General features: G+C 49.2%; 1 protein-coding gene across 1 annotated transcript in view; it reads right to left on the bottom strand.

Annotated features, from left to right (window-relative positions):
- The window catches only part of LPAR2 (lysophosphatidic acid receptor 2), a 133029-nt gene extending 120379 nt beyond the window's left edge, over positions 1–12650 (bottom strand). Inside the window, exon 1 of the mRNA XM_082256930.1 lies at positions 12515–12650. Within this exon, the coding sequence (XP_082113056.1) occupies positions 12515–12521 (7 nt within the window). The 5' untranslated portion in view covers positions 12522–12650. The remainder of the gene's footprint in view (positions 1–12514) is intronic.
- Positions 12651–15511: the final 2861 nt, after the last annotated feature.

Here is a 15511-nt window from a genome sequence, read left to right as displayed (position 1 = left end):
CAGCTGTGATGCTTTGCATCCCTATTGTATGTGTGCCAATGTCTGTTCGTACATAAAGGTTCAAGATTACAATACATACTACAAGCAGACAATCATTCTCTGGACAAATCCTCCTCATCAGAGTCTCCATTAGAGTTTCCCACTTGCATCAGAAATGCCATCCAAGTCCCTCCTTACATCAGAGTCCCTCCTTACATCAGAGTCCCTCCTTACATCAGAGTCCCTCCTTACATCAGAGTCCCGTACACATGGACCGAATAGTGGCCGAAATCAGACAGTTTCTCCTATAGAAACCGGCTGACATTCGGCCCGTGCCCTTGTCCAATAGAAGTCGACCCACCACTGGCTTCTGTCGAATGAGCATTCTGGGAAAACCAGCATCCAATTGGCATCCGATCAGCACCGTCAGCCAATGGCTGTGAGCGCTGGTCTGTGTATTCTCGCGGGGGGGGGGGGGGATTAGGCAGTACACAATAGCACAGTGGGGAGATCACGGTAACTAACATCAGATAGTTAGTACAGAGAGCTCCTCAGTTTTTTTTTTTTTTTTCGTTCAACCCACTGAGATTAATCAAAAGAAAGCTTATCATGTGTACCAGGCTTTACATCAGAGTCTCCATCAAAGCCCTTCCTTACATCAGAGTCCTCCCTTACATCAGTGTCCTGATCTGAGCCCCATTTACATCAAAGTACCCTATCTGACCCCCCATCATTACATTAGTGTCCTGATCTGAGCCCCCCTTACATCAGAGTACCCTATCTGACCCCCCCCCCCTTACATCAGTGTCCTGATCTGAGCCCCATTTACATCAGAGTACACTATCTGACCCCCCCCCCGCCCTTACATCAGTGTCCTGATCTGAGCCCCCCTTACATCAGAGTACCCTATGTGACCCCCCCTCTTACATCAGTGTCCTGATCTGAGCCCCATTTACATCAGAGTACCCTATCTGACTCCCCCTTACATCAGTGTCCTGATCTGAACCCCCCTTACATCAGAGTACCCTATCTGACCCCCCCCCCTTACATCAGTGTCCTGATCTGAGCCCCATTTACATCAGAGTACCCCATCTGACCCCCCCTTGCATCAGTGTCCTGATCTGAGCCCCCCTTACATCAGAGTACCCTATCTGAGCCCCCCCTTACATCAGTGTCCTGATCTGAGCCCCCCTTACATCAGAGTACCCTATCTGAGCCCCCCTTACATCAGTGTCCTGATCTGAGCCCCATTTACATCAGAGTACCCTATCTGACCCCCCTTACATCAGTGTCCTGATCTGAGCCCCATTTACATCAGAGTACCCTATCTGACCCCCCCCCCCCCCCTTACATCAGTGTCCTGATCTGAGCCCCATTGACATCAGAGTACCCTAACTGACCCCCCTTACATCAGTGTCCTGATCTGAGCCCCATTTACATTAGAGTACCCTATCTGATCCCCCCCTTACATCAGTGTCCTGATCCGAGCCCCCTTACATCAGGGTCCTTAGAGTCCCCCCTTACATCAAGGTCCCCTTTAGATTACCCCTTACATCAGCGACCCAGTTAGAGGCCCCCCCTTACATCAGAGTACCCATCTGACCCCCCCTTACATCACAGTCCTGGTCAGATTCTCCCCTTACATCACAGTCCTGGTCAGAGTCCCCCCTTACATCACAGTCCCGGTCAGAGTCTCCCCTTACATCACAGTCCTGGTCAGAGTCTCCCCTTACATCACAGTCCCTGTCAGGGTCTCCCCTTACATGGGGGGTGTTGAAGCCACTGATGAGCTTAATCCTCAGGCTATGCACAATGAGGACACCCCACTATCCCTAGCTGCGGGTCGGATAATTTCCTGTAGAAGGTTAGATGTGGCCCGTGGGCCTTAGTTTGGACAGCCCTGCTGTACACAATGACGTGCCCTGATCAAGGACCTGTTCGGCATTACCAGCTATTATTTGAATTAAAAACAACAGACCTAATAAGTACGTATAAAATGACATTCCCACGTCAGCCCTGATTGAACGGGTGACAAATCTTTCCTGTTTTAGGCCGGCGCTTCCAATGAAAGCAAATCAGCTCAGGGCCAAGAACCACACCGCTCTCCAAGATTCCGGAAAATATTCCAGAGCGCAGCACATCCACCGGCACAGATCTTAGGCTCTCCGGGACACAAAACACGCCGCTGTTGTTCTTGGCCATTGTTGAGAGACGCAAGTAGCGTGGCCCCTCTGCAGCGTCACTTGGCTCTCTTATTGGCCGCTAACATGGGGTGCAGTGCGGAGGGGAACGTAGCGGACACATGTTAGGAATGTGACACCGGCATGAACCTGGGATGGTGGGGTGACCTGCTGCTGGAGTATGCAATCTGCAGAGGCTGGGCTCTGCCTTTTTCTTAAAGCCGTCCTGCATGATGTATGCGAAGGGACTCATTCACACGGTCGTCTAAATCGTTCACACCAATGCGTTCCAATTCATGTCAGAACTGACAGTTCGCACTGCGATATGCAAACTGATCTGGGGGTGTCATTAACTTTGTATTGACACCCCTAGCGATTCGCATATGGCAGTGTGAACTGCCTGCGATTTGAATGTGATGTGGGAACCCACAGTGGATTCGCAGGGTTCCCGCATCGCATATGTGTGAACCGTCACTTACTGTTACAAGGGAAGTTTACATTCATTGTGACAACAATACAAGTGATCAAAACATTTTAAAAAGGACCGTGTAAAAATAAAAAAAAACTTTAAATGTACAGAATATCGGCACCTAATATCAGCTATCGTCCTAAAAAGCAGCTAGAAAATCGGTATCGGCCCTAAAAAACCTATAATCCACCGATCCCTATTTACCACCCCCAACCATTAGGGTGAAGGATCCCTAACAATGGACTGATAGGCTCAGGTCTCTGGGGGTATTATAAATTTGTAGCAGTGATCAATCTCTGTGAAAAAAATAAAAATCTGACATCCGCCATAGACGTATCAATTCTCTATCCGTACATACAACCAATCAATTTACTGGCAGAAAATCGGAAATGTCTCCATCCAGCATTCCACCGTACACAGCCCACAGCGTTCCACCATACACAGCCCACAGCGTTCCACCATACACAGCCCACGGCGTTCCACCATACACAGCCCACAGCGTTCCACCATACACAGCCCACAGCGTTCCACCATACACAGCCCACGGCGTTCCACCATACACAGCCCACAGCGTTCCACCATACACAGCCCACGGCGTTCCACCATACACAGCCCACAGCGTTCCACCACACACAGCCCACAGCGTTCCACCATACACAGCCCACAGCGTTCCACCATACACAGCCCACAGCGTTCCACCATACACAGCCCACAGCGTTCCACCATACACAGCCCACAGCGTTCCACCATACACAGCCCACAGCGTTCCACCATACACAGCCCACAGCGTTCCACCATACACAGCCCACAGCATTCCACCACACACAGCCCACAGCGTTCCACCGCACACAGCCCACAGCGTTCCACCGCACACAGCCCACAGCGTTCCACCGCACACAGCCCACGGCGTTCCACCGCACACAGCCCACGGCGTTCCACCGCACACAGCCCACGGCGTTCCACCATACACAGCCCACAGCGTTCCACCGTACACAGCCCACGGCGTTCCACCATACACAGCCCACAGCGTTTCACCGCACACAGCCCACAGCGTTCCACCATACACAGCCCACAGCGTTCCACCATACACAGCGTTCCACCATACACAGCCCACAGCATTCCACCACACACAGCTCACAGCGTTCCACCATACACAGCCCACAGCGTTCCACCATACACAGCCCACAGCATTCCACCACACACAGCCCACAGCGTTCCACCGCACACAGCCCACAGCGTTCCACCGCACACAGCCCACAGCGTTCCACCGCACACAGCCCACGGCGTTCCACCGCACACAGCCCACGGCGTTCCACCGCACACAGCCCACGGCGTTCCACCATACACAGCCCACAGCGTTCCACCGTACACAGCCCACGGCGTTCCACCATACACAGCCCACAGCGTTTCACCGCACACAGCCCACAGCGTTCCACCATACACAGCCCACAGCGTTCCACCATACACAGCGTTCCACCATACACAGCCCACAGCATTCCACCACACACAGCTCACAGCGTTCCACCATACACAGCCCACAGCGTTCCACCATACACAGCCCACAGCGTTCCACCATACACAGCCCACAGCATTCCACCACACACAGCCCACAGCGTTCCACCGTACACAGCTCACAGCGTTCCACCATACACAGCCCACAGCGTTCCACCATACACAGCCCACAGCATTCCACCACACACAGCCCACAGCGTTCCACCGTACACAGATCACAGCGTTCCACCATACACAGCCCACAGCGTTCCACCATACACAGCCCACAGCGTTCCACCATACACAGCGTTCCACCATACACAGCCCACAGCGTTCCACCATACATAGCGTTCCACCATACACAGCCCACAGCGTTCCACCATACACAGCGTTCCACCGTACACAACCCACAGCGTTCCACCATACACAGCCCACAGCGTTCCACCATACACAGCCCACAGCGTTCCACCATACACAGCCCACAGCGTTCCACAGTACACAGCGTTCCACCATACACAGCCCACAGCATTCCACCATACGCAGCCCACAGCGTTCCACCATACACAGCCCACGGCGTTCCATCATACACAGCACACGGCGTGCCACCATACACAGCCCACAGCGTTCCACCGTACACAGCCCACGGCGTTCCACCATACACAGCCCACAGCGTTTCACCGCACACAGCCCACAGCGTTCCACCATACACAGCCCACAGCGTTCCACCATACACAGCCCACAGCGTTCCACCATACACAGCCCACAGCATTCCACCACACACAGCCCACAGCGTTCCACCGTACACAGCTCACAGCGTTCCACCATACACAGCCCACAGCGTTCCACCATACACAGCCCACAGCATTCCACCACACACAGCCCACAGCGTTCCACCGTACACAGATCACAGCGTTCCACCATACACAGCCCACAGCGTTCCACCATACACAGCCCACAGCGTTCCACCATACACAGCGTTCCACCATACACAGCCCACAGCGTTCCACCATACATAGCGTTCCACCATACACAGCCCACAGCGTTCCACCATACACAGCGTTCCACTGTACACAACCCACAGCGTTCCACCATACACAGCCCACAGCGTTCCACCATACACAGCCCACAGCGTTCCACCATACACAGCCCACAGCGTTCCACAGTACACAGCGTTCCACCATACACAGCCCACAGCATTCCACCATACGCAGCCCACAGCGTTCCACCATACACAGCCCACGGCGTTCCATCATACACAGCACACGGCGTGCCACCATACACAGCCCACAGCATTCCACCTTACACAGCCCACAGCGTTCCACCATACACAGCCCACAGCGTTCCACCGTACACAGCGTTCCACCATACACAGCCCACAGCATTCCACCATACACAGCGTTCCACCGTACACAACCCACAGCGTTCCACCATACGCAGCCCACAGCGTTCCACCATACACAGCCCACAGCGTTCCACCTTACACAGCCCACAGCGTTCCACCTTACACAGCCCACAGCGTTCCACCTTACACAGCCCACAGCGTTCCACCATACACAGCCCACAGCGTTCCACCATACACAGCGTTCCACCATACACAGCCCACAGCATTCCACCATACACAGCGTTCCACCGTACACAACCCACAGCGTTCCACCATACACAGCCCACAGCGTTCCACCATACACAGCCCACAGCGTTCCACCATACACAGCCCACAGCGTTCCACCATACACAGCCCACAGCGTTCCGCCATACACAGCCCACAGCATTCCACCATACGCAGCCCACAGCGTTCCACCATACACAGCCCACGGCGTTCCATCATACACAGCCCACAGCATTCCACCATACACAGCCCACAGCGTTCCACCATACACAGCCCACAGCATTCCACCATACACAGCCCACAGCGTTCCACCATACACAGCCCACAGCGTTCCACCATACACAGCCCACAGCGTTCCACCATACACAGCGTTCCACCATACACAGCCCACAGCATTCCACCATACACAGCGTTCCACCGTACACAACCCACAGCGTTCCACCATACACAGCCCACAGCGTTCCACCATACACAGCCCACAGCGTTCCACCACACACAGCCCACAGCGTTCCACCACACACAGCCCACAGCGTTCCACCATACACAGCCCACAGCATTCCACCATACGCAGCCCACAGCGTTCCACCATACACAGCCCACGGCGTTCCATCATACACAGCCCACAGCATTCCACCATACACAGCCCACAGCGTTCCACCATACACAGCCCACAGCGTTCCACCATACACAGCCCACAGCGTTCCACCATACACAGCCCACAGCGTTCCACCATACACAGCCCACAGCGTTCCACCATACACAGCCCACAGCGTTCCACCATACACAGCCCACAGCGTTCCACCATACACAGCCCACAGCGTTCCACCATACACAGCCCACAGCGTTCCACCATACACAGCCCACAGCGTTCCAACATACACAGCCCACAGCGTTCCACCATACACAGCCCACAGCATTCCACCACACACAGCCCACAGCGTTCCACCGTACACAGCTCACAGCGTTCCACCATACACAGCCCACAGCGTTCCACCACACACAGCCCACAGCATTCCACCACACACAGCCCACAGCGTTCCACCGTACACAGCTCACAGCGTTCCACCATACACAGCCCACAGCGTTCCACCATACACAGCCCACAGCGTTCCACCATACACAGCGTTCCACCATACACAGCCCCCAGCGTTCCACCATACATAGCGTTCCACCATACACAGCCCACAGCGTTCCACCATACACAGCGTTCCACCGTACACAACCCACAGCGTTCCACCATACACAGCCCACAGCGTTCCACCATACACAGCCCACAGCGTTCCACCATACACAGCCCACAGCGTTCCACAGTACACAGCGTTCCACCATACACAGCCCACAGCATTCCACCATACGCAGCCCACAGCGTTCCACCATACACAGCCCACGGCGTTCCATCATACACAGCACACGGCGTTCCACCATACACAGCCCACAGCGTTCCACCTTACACAGCCCACAGCGTTCCACCATACACAGCCCACAGCGTTCCACCGTACACAGCGTTCCACCATACACAGCCCACAGCATTCCACCATACACAGCGTTCCACCGTACACAACCCACAGCGTTCCACCATACACAGCCCACAGCGTTCCACCATACACAGCCCACAGCGTTCCACCGTACACAGCGTTCCACCATACACAGCCCACAGCATTCCACCATACGCAGCCCACAGCGTTCCACCATACACAGCCCACTGCGTTCCACCATACACAGCCCACGGCGTTCCATCATACACAGCCCACAGCGTCCCACCATACACAGCCCACAGCGTCCCACCATACACAGCCCACAGCGTTCCACCATACACAGCCCACAGCGTTCCACCATACACAGCCCACAGCGTTCCACCATACACAGCCCACAGCGTTCCACCATACACAGCGTTCCACCATACACAGCGTTCCAACATACACAGCGTTCCACCATACACAGCCCACAGGCTGACGACCAATCCGGTTGTATTTTTACTCAAAATCAGTTAAAACTTATAAAACTGGTGGCGGTCATAACAATCCAATAAATGATCAATTTATTTTCCCAGCAATCTCTTCCGATAGGAATCAATTCTAGTTGACAACCCGTTCGGTCAATATGACACACTGAGAAGTGGATTTCCATTGATAATTGTTGTTATCGATCACATCTCTGTTTTATCATAAAATTTCACAATCTGATCCAATGAAAAACAATTATGATTCATGATCAAAGCAGTCAGATCAATTGTTTTCCATCCTGACCGATCGACTCGGTTTTATTGAATCCGATCTAAAGCTGGCCATACACTTGTTGAACTTCATGTGACGTTTTAGATTTAAGAACGTTTGTTCAATTTTCCAATCATAAAGCTGGCTACTATACAGTCAGATTGTACAATCTCCTTTCGCTTACATTTGTTGGGAAGGCACACTTTTCATGGCATGCACAGAAACGCCTGGCCAATTGGTCTCCTTTCACAATTGTGCGACTTGTCCTGTGATTTGGGACTGCAAGTCATACTCCATGATTTCCAATGAGTACCGTTCATATCTGTACGATTTCAAGTCACAACGACTTCAAAGTAGTCCCTGCACTACTTTGGGACCATTTTAATGCATTTTGAGGTCCAAAGACATAGGCATTGCTTCAAGTCCAGTCAAAAATCGCACCAAAATTGCAGTAAAATCGCACGACTTTTAAGTCACATAAGTGTGAAAGGGGCCTTAGCAGACATATGAGATCGCCATTAATTCTTAAGTGCCGGTTCACATATATGCGATACGGGAACCCTGCAAATCCACTGCGGGTTCCCGCATCGCATTCAACTCGCAGGCAGTTCACACTGCCATATACGAATCGCTGGGGGTGTCAATACAAAGTTAATGACACCCCCAGATCAGTTTGCATATCGCAGTGCGAACTGTCAGTTCTGACATCAATCGGATTGCATTGGTGTGAACACCCATGAGATCTGATTCTGCTGTGGACCCAAAAAAGGGTCCTGTGCGTGTTGTGTCTGAATGCGATGCAAATTTAGCCATACAATCTGTATGGCTGAATTCGCATCGCACAGACATCGCATGTGATTTTCAGAGTAGTGCGCCCCGAATCACATGCGTTGTCTGTCATCGCTATAGTGTGAACCGGGACTAATAGCTCCCAGGCGCTTTGGCGCATGTCATTTTTAGGAAGGGTCAGGGACTGTGTTTCTCATGCATAGGGCAACCTAGTTAAAGGAATGGGCTGTCCGACACGCACAGAAACGCACAGAAACACGCTCCATCGCATCTGCATGTATGAATGAAGCCTAATGCTGGCCATACACACACAGAATTTCGGCTGAAACTGGTCGTTTTCGGAAAGATCTTCAACATGCCGTTACCAAACCCAACTTTACTGACGATTTCTACCATGGGCCTGGCTAATGTCGATGGATCTGAAGCGAAAATTTTTACCGATTCAACTAAAGTGTATATACGTGTATGTTCTAATCTAACCGAAAAGAATATTCAGACTTATATGTTTTCTTGTTATCGAACGATCACGACCAACATGGAAAGGAGTTTATTCTATCATTTAGTCCCGGTTCACACATATGCAATGTGGGAACCCTGCGAATCCCGCACCACACCCGACTCGCAGGCAGTTCACACTGCCATATGCGAACCGCTGGGGGTGTCAATACAAAGTTAACGACACCCCCAGATTAGTTCACATATTACAATACAAACTGTCAGTTCGGACATGATTTGAATCGCATAGGTGTGAACACCCATGCGATCCAATTCTGGTGCGGACCAAAAAAGGGCCCTGTGTGACTTTGGTTCGAATGCGATGCAAATTCAGCCATACAGTCTATATGGCTGAATTCGCATTGCACCGTCATCACGTGATTTTCAGAGCAGTGCGCTCCGAATCACATGTGACATCACATATGTGTGAACCGATGTTCTATCAGAAGAGCGCTACTTATCAGATTCTGCTACCGGAAGCGACGTACAGACAAGAACAACTTACTGCGCATGCGCCATGTGTTCCAACATGGCCCCCATGCGTTCCAATAGATTTCAAATGCAGAGGCGGACATCTTCTTACATCCACGCACGTCTTGAATTTTACATTAATTTTAGCAGTAAACTCACCTTATAGACTGAAATAAACTATTTCACCGCGACCGAATTAAATAAACAATTTCACTATATAATCAGTTTGTCGCTGTGCGGGGTGTACCAAGATGGCCGCTGCCACCTTCTACCTGCAGGTTTCTCGCTATATTTACTGTATTTTCTGGCGTATAAGACTACTTTTGAACCTCAAAAAAATCCCCCAAAAATGGGGGGTCATCTTATAAGCCGAGTATAATATCTCCAAGGTAACCTAAGTATAAGTATTATCGGTAGATGAAAATTAGGGGGGGTCGTCTTATGCGCCGGAAAATACGGTACTATGTTTCAATAATATTAGAAATGTAATACTGTTATTCAGTATATAAGGTGAGTTTACTGCTAAATATAAATGTAAAATTCAGGACCTGTGTGGGTGTAAGAAGATGTTTGCCGCTGCTTCGTGTTCTGTCACATTAGGAAACCTATTGGAACGCATAGCAGCCATGTTGGAACACATGGCGCATGCGCAGTAAGTTGTTCTTGTTCGTACGTCACTTCCGGTTGCAGAATCTGATAAGTAGCGCTATTCTGATGGAACACCAACAATTAGTGGACAATTTGCTTTCAAATGACAAATAATCGTTCAGTCTGCAAACTTGTGTGCGTGTGTGGGCAGCATTAGATTTACCCAAACTGTGTAATGGGAGGACACAACGAAACAAATCATTCAAATACCATCCAATCAGCCCGGCCCTTGTACTACAAAGTAGATTGTAGAGTGTATGGTCCCCTTCAGTGCGATCGATGTTCATCTTTGAGCGCAGTGACCAGGAAATATGAAGGAGTGGGATGGACATTTTTGTTCTCTGGAAGGAACACATTTGTACCAGTAAATGTAGTTTCGGCTCAGCAGGAGGTCCGCTCATTCCAAAATCAAATGTGAAACACGACACTAAATCTTGGAGTACTTTCCATTGACATTCGTCCCGTCATCGAACGTACTGGAAATGTTCCCACAATTTTTTATTTAATTTTTTCATTTTATTTTTAATTTAAGAAAATCTATTAGTGTATGGCCGGCTTACATCACTGGGAGGATCGAAGAACCGACCTAGAGGAGGACGGCGCTGGCTCCCTGGACAGGTACGTTTTTTTTTTATTAAAGGTCAGCAGATACAATATCTGGAGCTGGTGACTTTTTTTTTTTTTTTTTTGACCGAAGATCCTTTTGAGCCTCGGGTCACAAATATGTGACGTGAAAATGCAGCCGATCCTGTGCGATTCCCCCACTGCATTGAAAGAGCACAGCGATCATGCGATCTGCTGCGGGTATCAATGTTAAGGTAACGACACCCCAAAACAGCTCACCAAAGGCAGTGCCATTTATCTGAATTGGATGGCATGGATGGTCACACACATCTGATCCGATTCCTTGGCCTCCAAAAAAAGGGGCCTGCACCAATTTGGTGCCGATGCCGTGCGATTTGAGAAATACATGAATAAATGAATGACCTCAAATCACACCGCACAGACATCACATGCCATCTGCACAGGCTAAAGGTGACTTTATTGTCTGCTGATTGGATGGTTTTGGTGGAATCACACATCGGTCGGAGAATAACACTGAAGTTTGTATAGCCGCCATTGCAGGGACAAAAAAATAATTGTGATTTCCCGTAGTTCCCATCGTATTTCCAAACATCTGATCAGATTGTTCTATGGATCATACACACATCCAGATCAATATTTAAGCCCCCGTTCACACTAAGGAGACCTGTGAGGCGACCTGGTCGCCTCACAGGTCGCCGTAGGTCGCCTTCCATAGGGAAGCTGCGGACCCGTTCTAATAGGAGCGACACAAGTCGCTCCGACTTAGAAAAAGGGTCCGGAGCTTCTTTGGGTCGACCAGGAGGCGACCACCATAGACTTCAATGTTATGAAGTCCGTGGCGGCCGCTCCGAGGTCGCGGCGCGCTGCTCGCACCACGACCTCGGAGGTCGCCCCTCTAAGTCGGATCGCCCCTATGTGAACGGGGCCTAATACGATCGTATTTTCGATCATCTGATCAGATTGCTCTATGGATCATACACACATCCAGATCGATATTTAATACCATTGTATTTCCGATCGTCTGATCAGATTGCTCTATGGATCATACACACATCCAGATCGATATTTTTTACGATCGTATTTTCGATCATCTGATCAGATTGTTCTATAAATTATACGCACATCCAGATCTATACTTAATACAATCGTATTTCCAATCGTCTGATCAGATTGCTCTATGGATCATACACACATCCAGATCGATATTTAATACAATCGTATTTCCAATCGTCTGATCAGATTGTTCTATGGATCATACACACATCCAGATCAATATTTATTACGATCGTATTTTCGATCATCTGATCAGATTGTTCTATAAATCATACACACATCCAGATCGATATTTAATACAATCATACATTCCACTACAGCCAATCAGAATAAAGTGTATACGATTGATGGGTGTAATGATAATACCCGGATGGGATGTATCGGAGGGTCCTATGGATGGTTACGGTACAAAGTAACAATAAGAAGTAGAAAGTAACACAGCGATCACAGAGGAGGAAGCATCCAATGAGTGGAGGGAACAGTCCGATCCCCGGCCTATAGGCAGGCAGTGATTGGAGGGATGCGGGGTACTCACCGAACATCTCGGCGGTCAGTCCGGGGATCTCCAGTGCTGAGTCCGGGGACGGCTCCGCTCCTCGGAGAGTATCAGCTGGAGAGGTGGGAGGGGCAGAGCCGCCTTATAGCGAGTCAGATTACAGAGAGGGTACTGAGTCCCCCCCTCCGTGTGTGACAATGGTACGGTGCCAGGAGCGGAGCGGGATGGGGAGAGGGCGGATACCACCATTTGTTATAGGGGGAGACGAACTGACTTCTCTACTCATTGTGTACCCCCAACACGCTGCACGGGTGGGCGGAGCCTTAGCTGTAGCACTGGAGTCCTGGACTCAACAGGGACCTCAGAGCACACAAGGCTCCATAGAGATTATATATTATATATTGTTTTAGAAATGATATACAAACATGACTTTCCTGCCAGAAGAGCTTACAATCTAAAGTCCTACAGATGTCTGCAGAATGATTCCTGTGTGCAGGGCGGTAAGAATACTGAACTCCAGGTGTGATATTAAAGAATCTTCCATACCGCGCCAATTCTGGCACTCCGCTCCTACATGTAAAAACTATCATTTTATTGCTGGAAAATTACTCAGAACCCCCAAACATTGGATATATCATTTTATCAGAGACCCTAGGGAAAAAAATGGCGGCCATTGCAATATTTTATGTCACACGGTATTTGCGCAGCAATTTTTCAAACTCTATTTTTTTGGAAGAAAAACTTTTGTGAATTAAAAAAAAAAAAGAGTAAAATTAGTCCAATTTTTTTTGTACAATGTGAAAGATGATGTTACGCCGAGTAAATAGATATCTAACATGTCATGCTTAGAAATTGCGCACACTCATGGAATGGCGCCAAACTTCAGTACTTAAAAGTCTCCATAGGCGACGCTTAAAATTTTTTTACATGGTTAGCAGTTTAGAGTTACAGAAGAGGTCTTGCGCTAGAATTATTGCTCTCGCTCTAATGTTTGCGGCGATACCTCATGTGTGGTTTGAACATCGTTTACATATTCGGACGCGACCTACGTATGCATTCGCTTCTGTGTGCGAGTGCGAAGGGACAGGGCTATAAGACCTCACATCTCTCCTCTAGGCCGGTGTTCTATCAGAATAGCGCTACTTATCAGATTCTGCAACCGGAAGTGACGTACGGACAAGAACAACTTACTGCGCATGCGCCATGTGTTCCAACATGGCCGCTATGCGTTCCAATAGGTTTCCTAATGTGACAGAACACGAAGCAGCTGCAGACATCTTCTTACAGCCACGCAAGTCTTGAATTTTACATTTATTTTAGCAGTAAACTCGCCTTATAGACTGAATAAAGCTGGATACACACTATACAATTTTCTTTAGATTTTTTCCTTTAGGCTCCATTCACACCTGGGCGTTTTTGAGGGTTTTTCAGCTCCAAAAACGCTCAAAAAAACGTTGCAAAACGCCCAACAAGTAAAACCCCATTCATTTAAATGGCCCCTGTTCACATCTGAGCGTTTTGCAAAACGCCTGTAGCTGAAAAAAGTACATGAGCTTCTTTTTGGGCTGATTACCAGCGTTTTTGATAGATGTCAATGCCTGCCTCCAAAAACGCCTGAAAAAAACGCCTGAAAGTCGTGGTAAAATCGCGGTAAAAAAACGCGCTAAAACGCCAAGTGTGAATGCAGCCTTAGATTTACCAAAACCATATAATATGAGGTCCGACCTAAACACTTTCAATTTGTACGCAATCCGGCCGGCCCTTACACTACATAGTTGAAGGTAAATCTAAAGAAAATCTACCAACAAAAGTTGTATAGTGTGTATCCAGCTTTACAGTGTTACATTTCTATTATTATTGTAGCGAGAAACCTGCAGGTAAAAGGTAGCGACGGCCATCTTGGTACACCCTGTACTGCTCAGCGACAAACTGATTATATACTGAAATAGACTATTTCACTCGGTCGTTGTGAAATAGTCTATTTAAGTCTATAAGGAGAGTTTACTGCTAAAATAAATGTAAAATTCAAGACCTGTGTGAGTGTGAGAAGATGTCTACCGCTGTTTCGTGTTCTGTCACATTGAGAAACCTATTGGAACGCATAGTGGCCATGTTGGACCACATGGCGCATGCGCAGTAGGTTGGCCTTGTCTCGGTTGCAGAATCTGATAGGTAGCGGTATTCTGATAGAACACGGGAATGCCTGAGGTCAACCAGAAGAAAAACCCAATCTTTGCCTTTTCAGTTGAACACGCGGCATTGTTTAGAACTGCCGTGACCAGATGTGACATCATAACATCGTGCCCTGCCTCCAAAAGGTCATAGAGATGACTGGGGATCATCTGATCCTTGGTCAGCTCTATGGTAAACTTCTGCCACCGGCAGATTCTTTCTCCGGCACGCTAATCGCAAACCAGACTGTGCAGGAAATCACTGTCAGAAAAAAGATATCTCCAGTTAAAGCACAGGACGTCATATGACCTTCAGCGGTATGGAAGTGGTTAAAATGACAAGTAAATCTTTTCTTACCTACTCTGTGACCTCTGTGATTGGCTGTCACAGTGGTCACATGATCAAGAGCTGGTCCTGCCAGCTACGGATCGGATCCTTAGTGGCGGGATGGTGTTAAAGCTCACCCTTTTGCTGCCGCACATATGTGTTACGTGGGCAGCAACAGGTAAAATTGCATAGTTACATGGGTCCAACTTTGCACGATGTAAGTTCCGAGATCTTATACCTGAGGGGGGCGCTGTGGAAGCTGCAAAGCAATATAGTGTTCACCACTACATGCGGTGATCACTGCCATCTTCTGGGTCTTGTGTGAGCGACTTCTACACTGAACATGAGAAGGGGGGTCGCTCTCTTAGCAACTCCGCTATTTATGGAATGCCTTGTATTTTTTTCATTGACTTGAAGGCATTCCCTGATTGGATGAGGTGGAGAGGAGGCACGGTAACATCGCAATCTCCAGCTTGTCCAAAAACATATATCATAGATACTGCACACGAACATTAATACTACCAATCATCACCCACT

The sequence above is a fragment of the Pelophylax lessonae genome (genome assembly GCF_965119305.1).
Source record: "Pelophylax lessonae genome assembly, chromosome: 4".
In the NCBI taxonomy this organism is placed as follows: domain Eukaryota; kingdom Metazoa; phylum Chordata; class Amphibia; order Anura; family Ranidae; genus Pelophylax; species Pelophylax lessonae.
The sequence above is the reverse complement of the archived record's forward strand: the minus strand, read 5'-3'. Positions and strand labels throughout refer to the sequence as shown.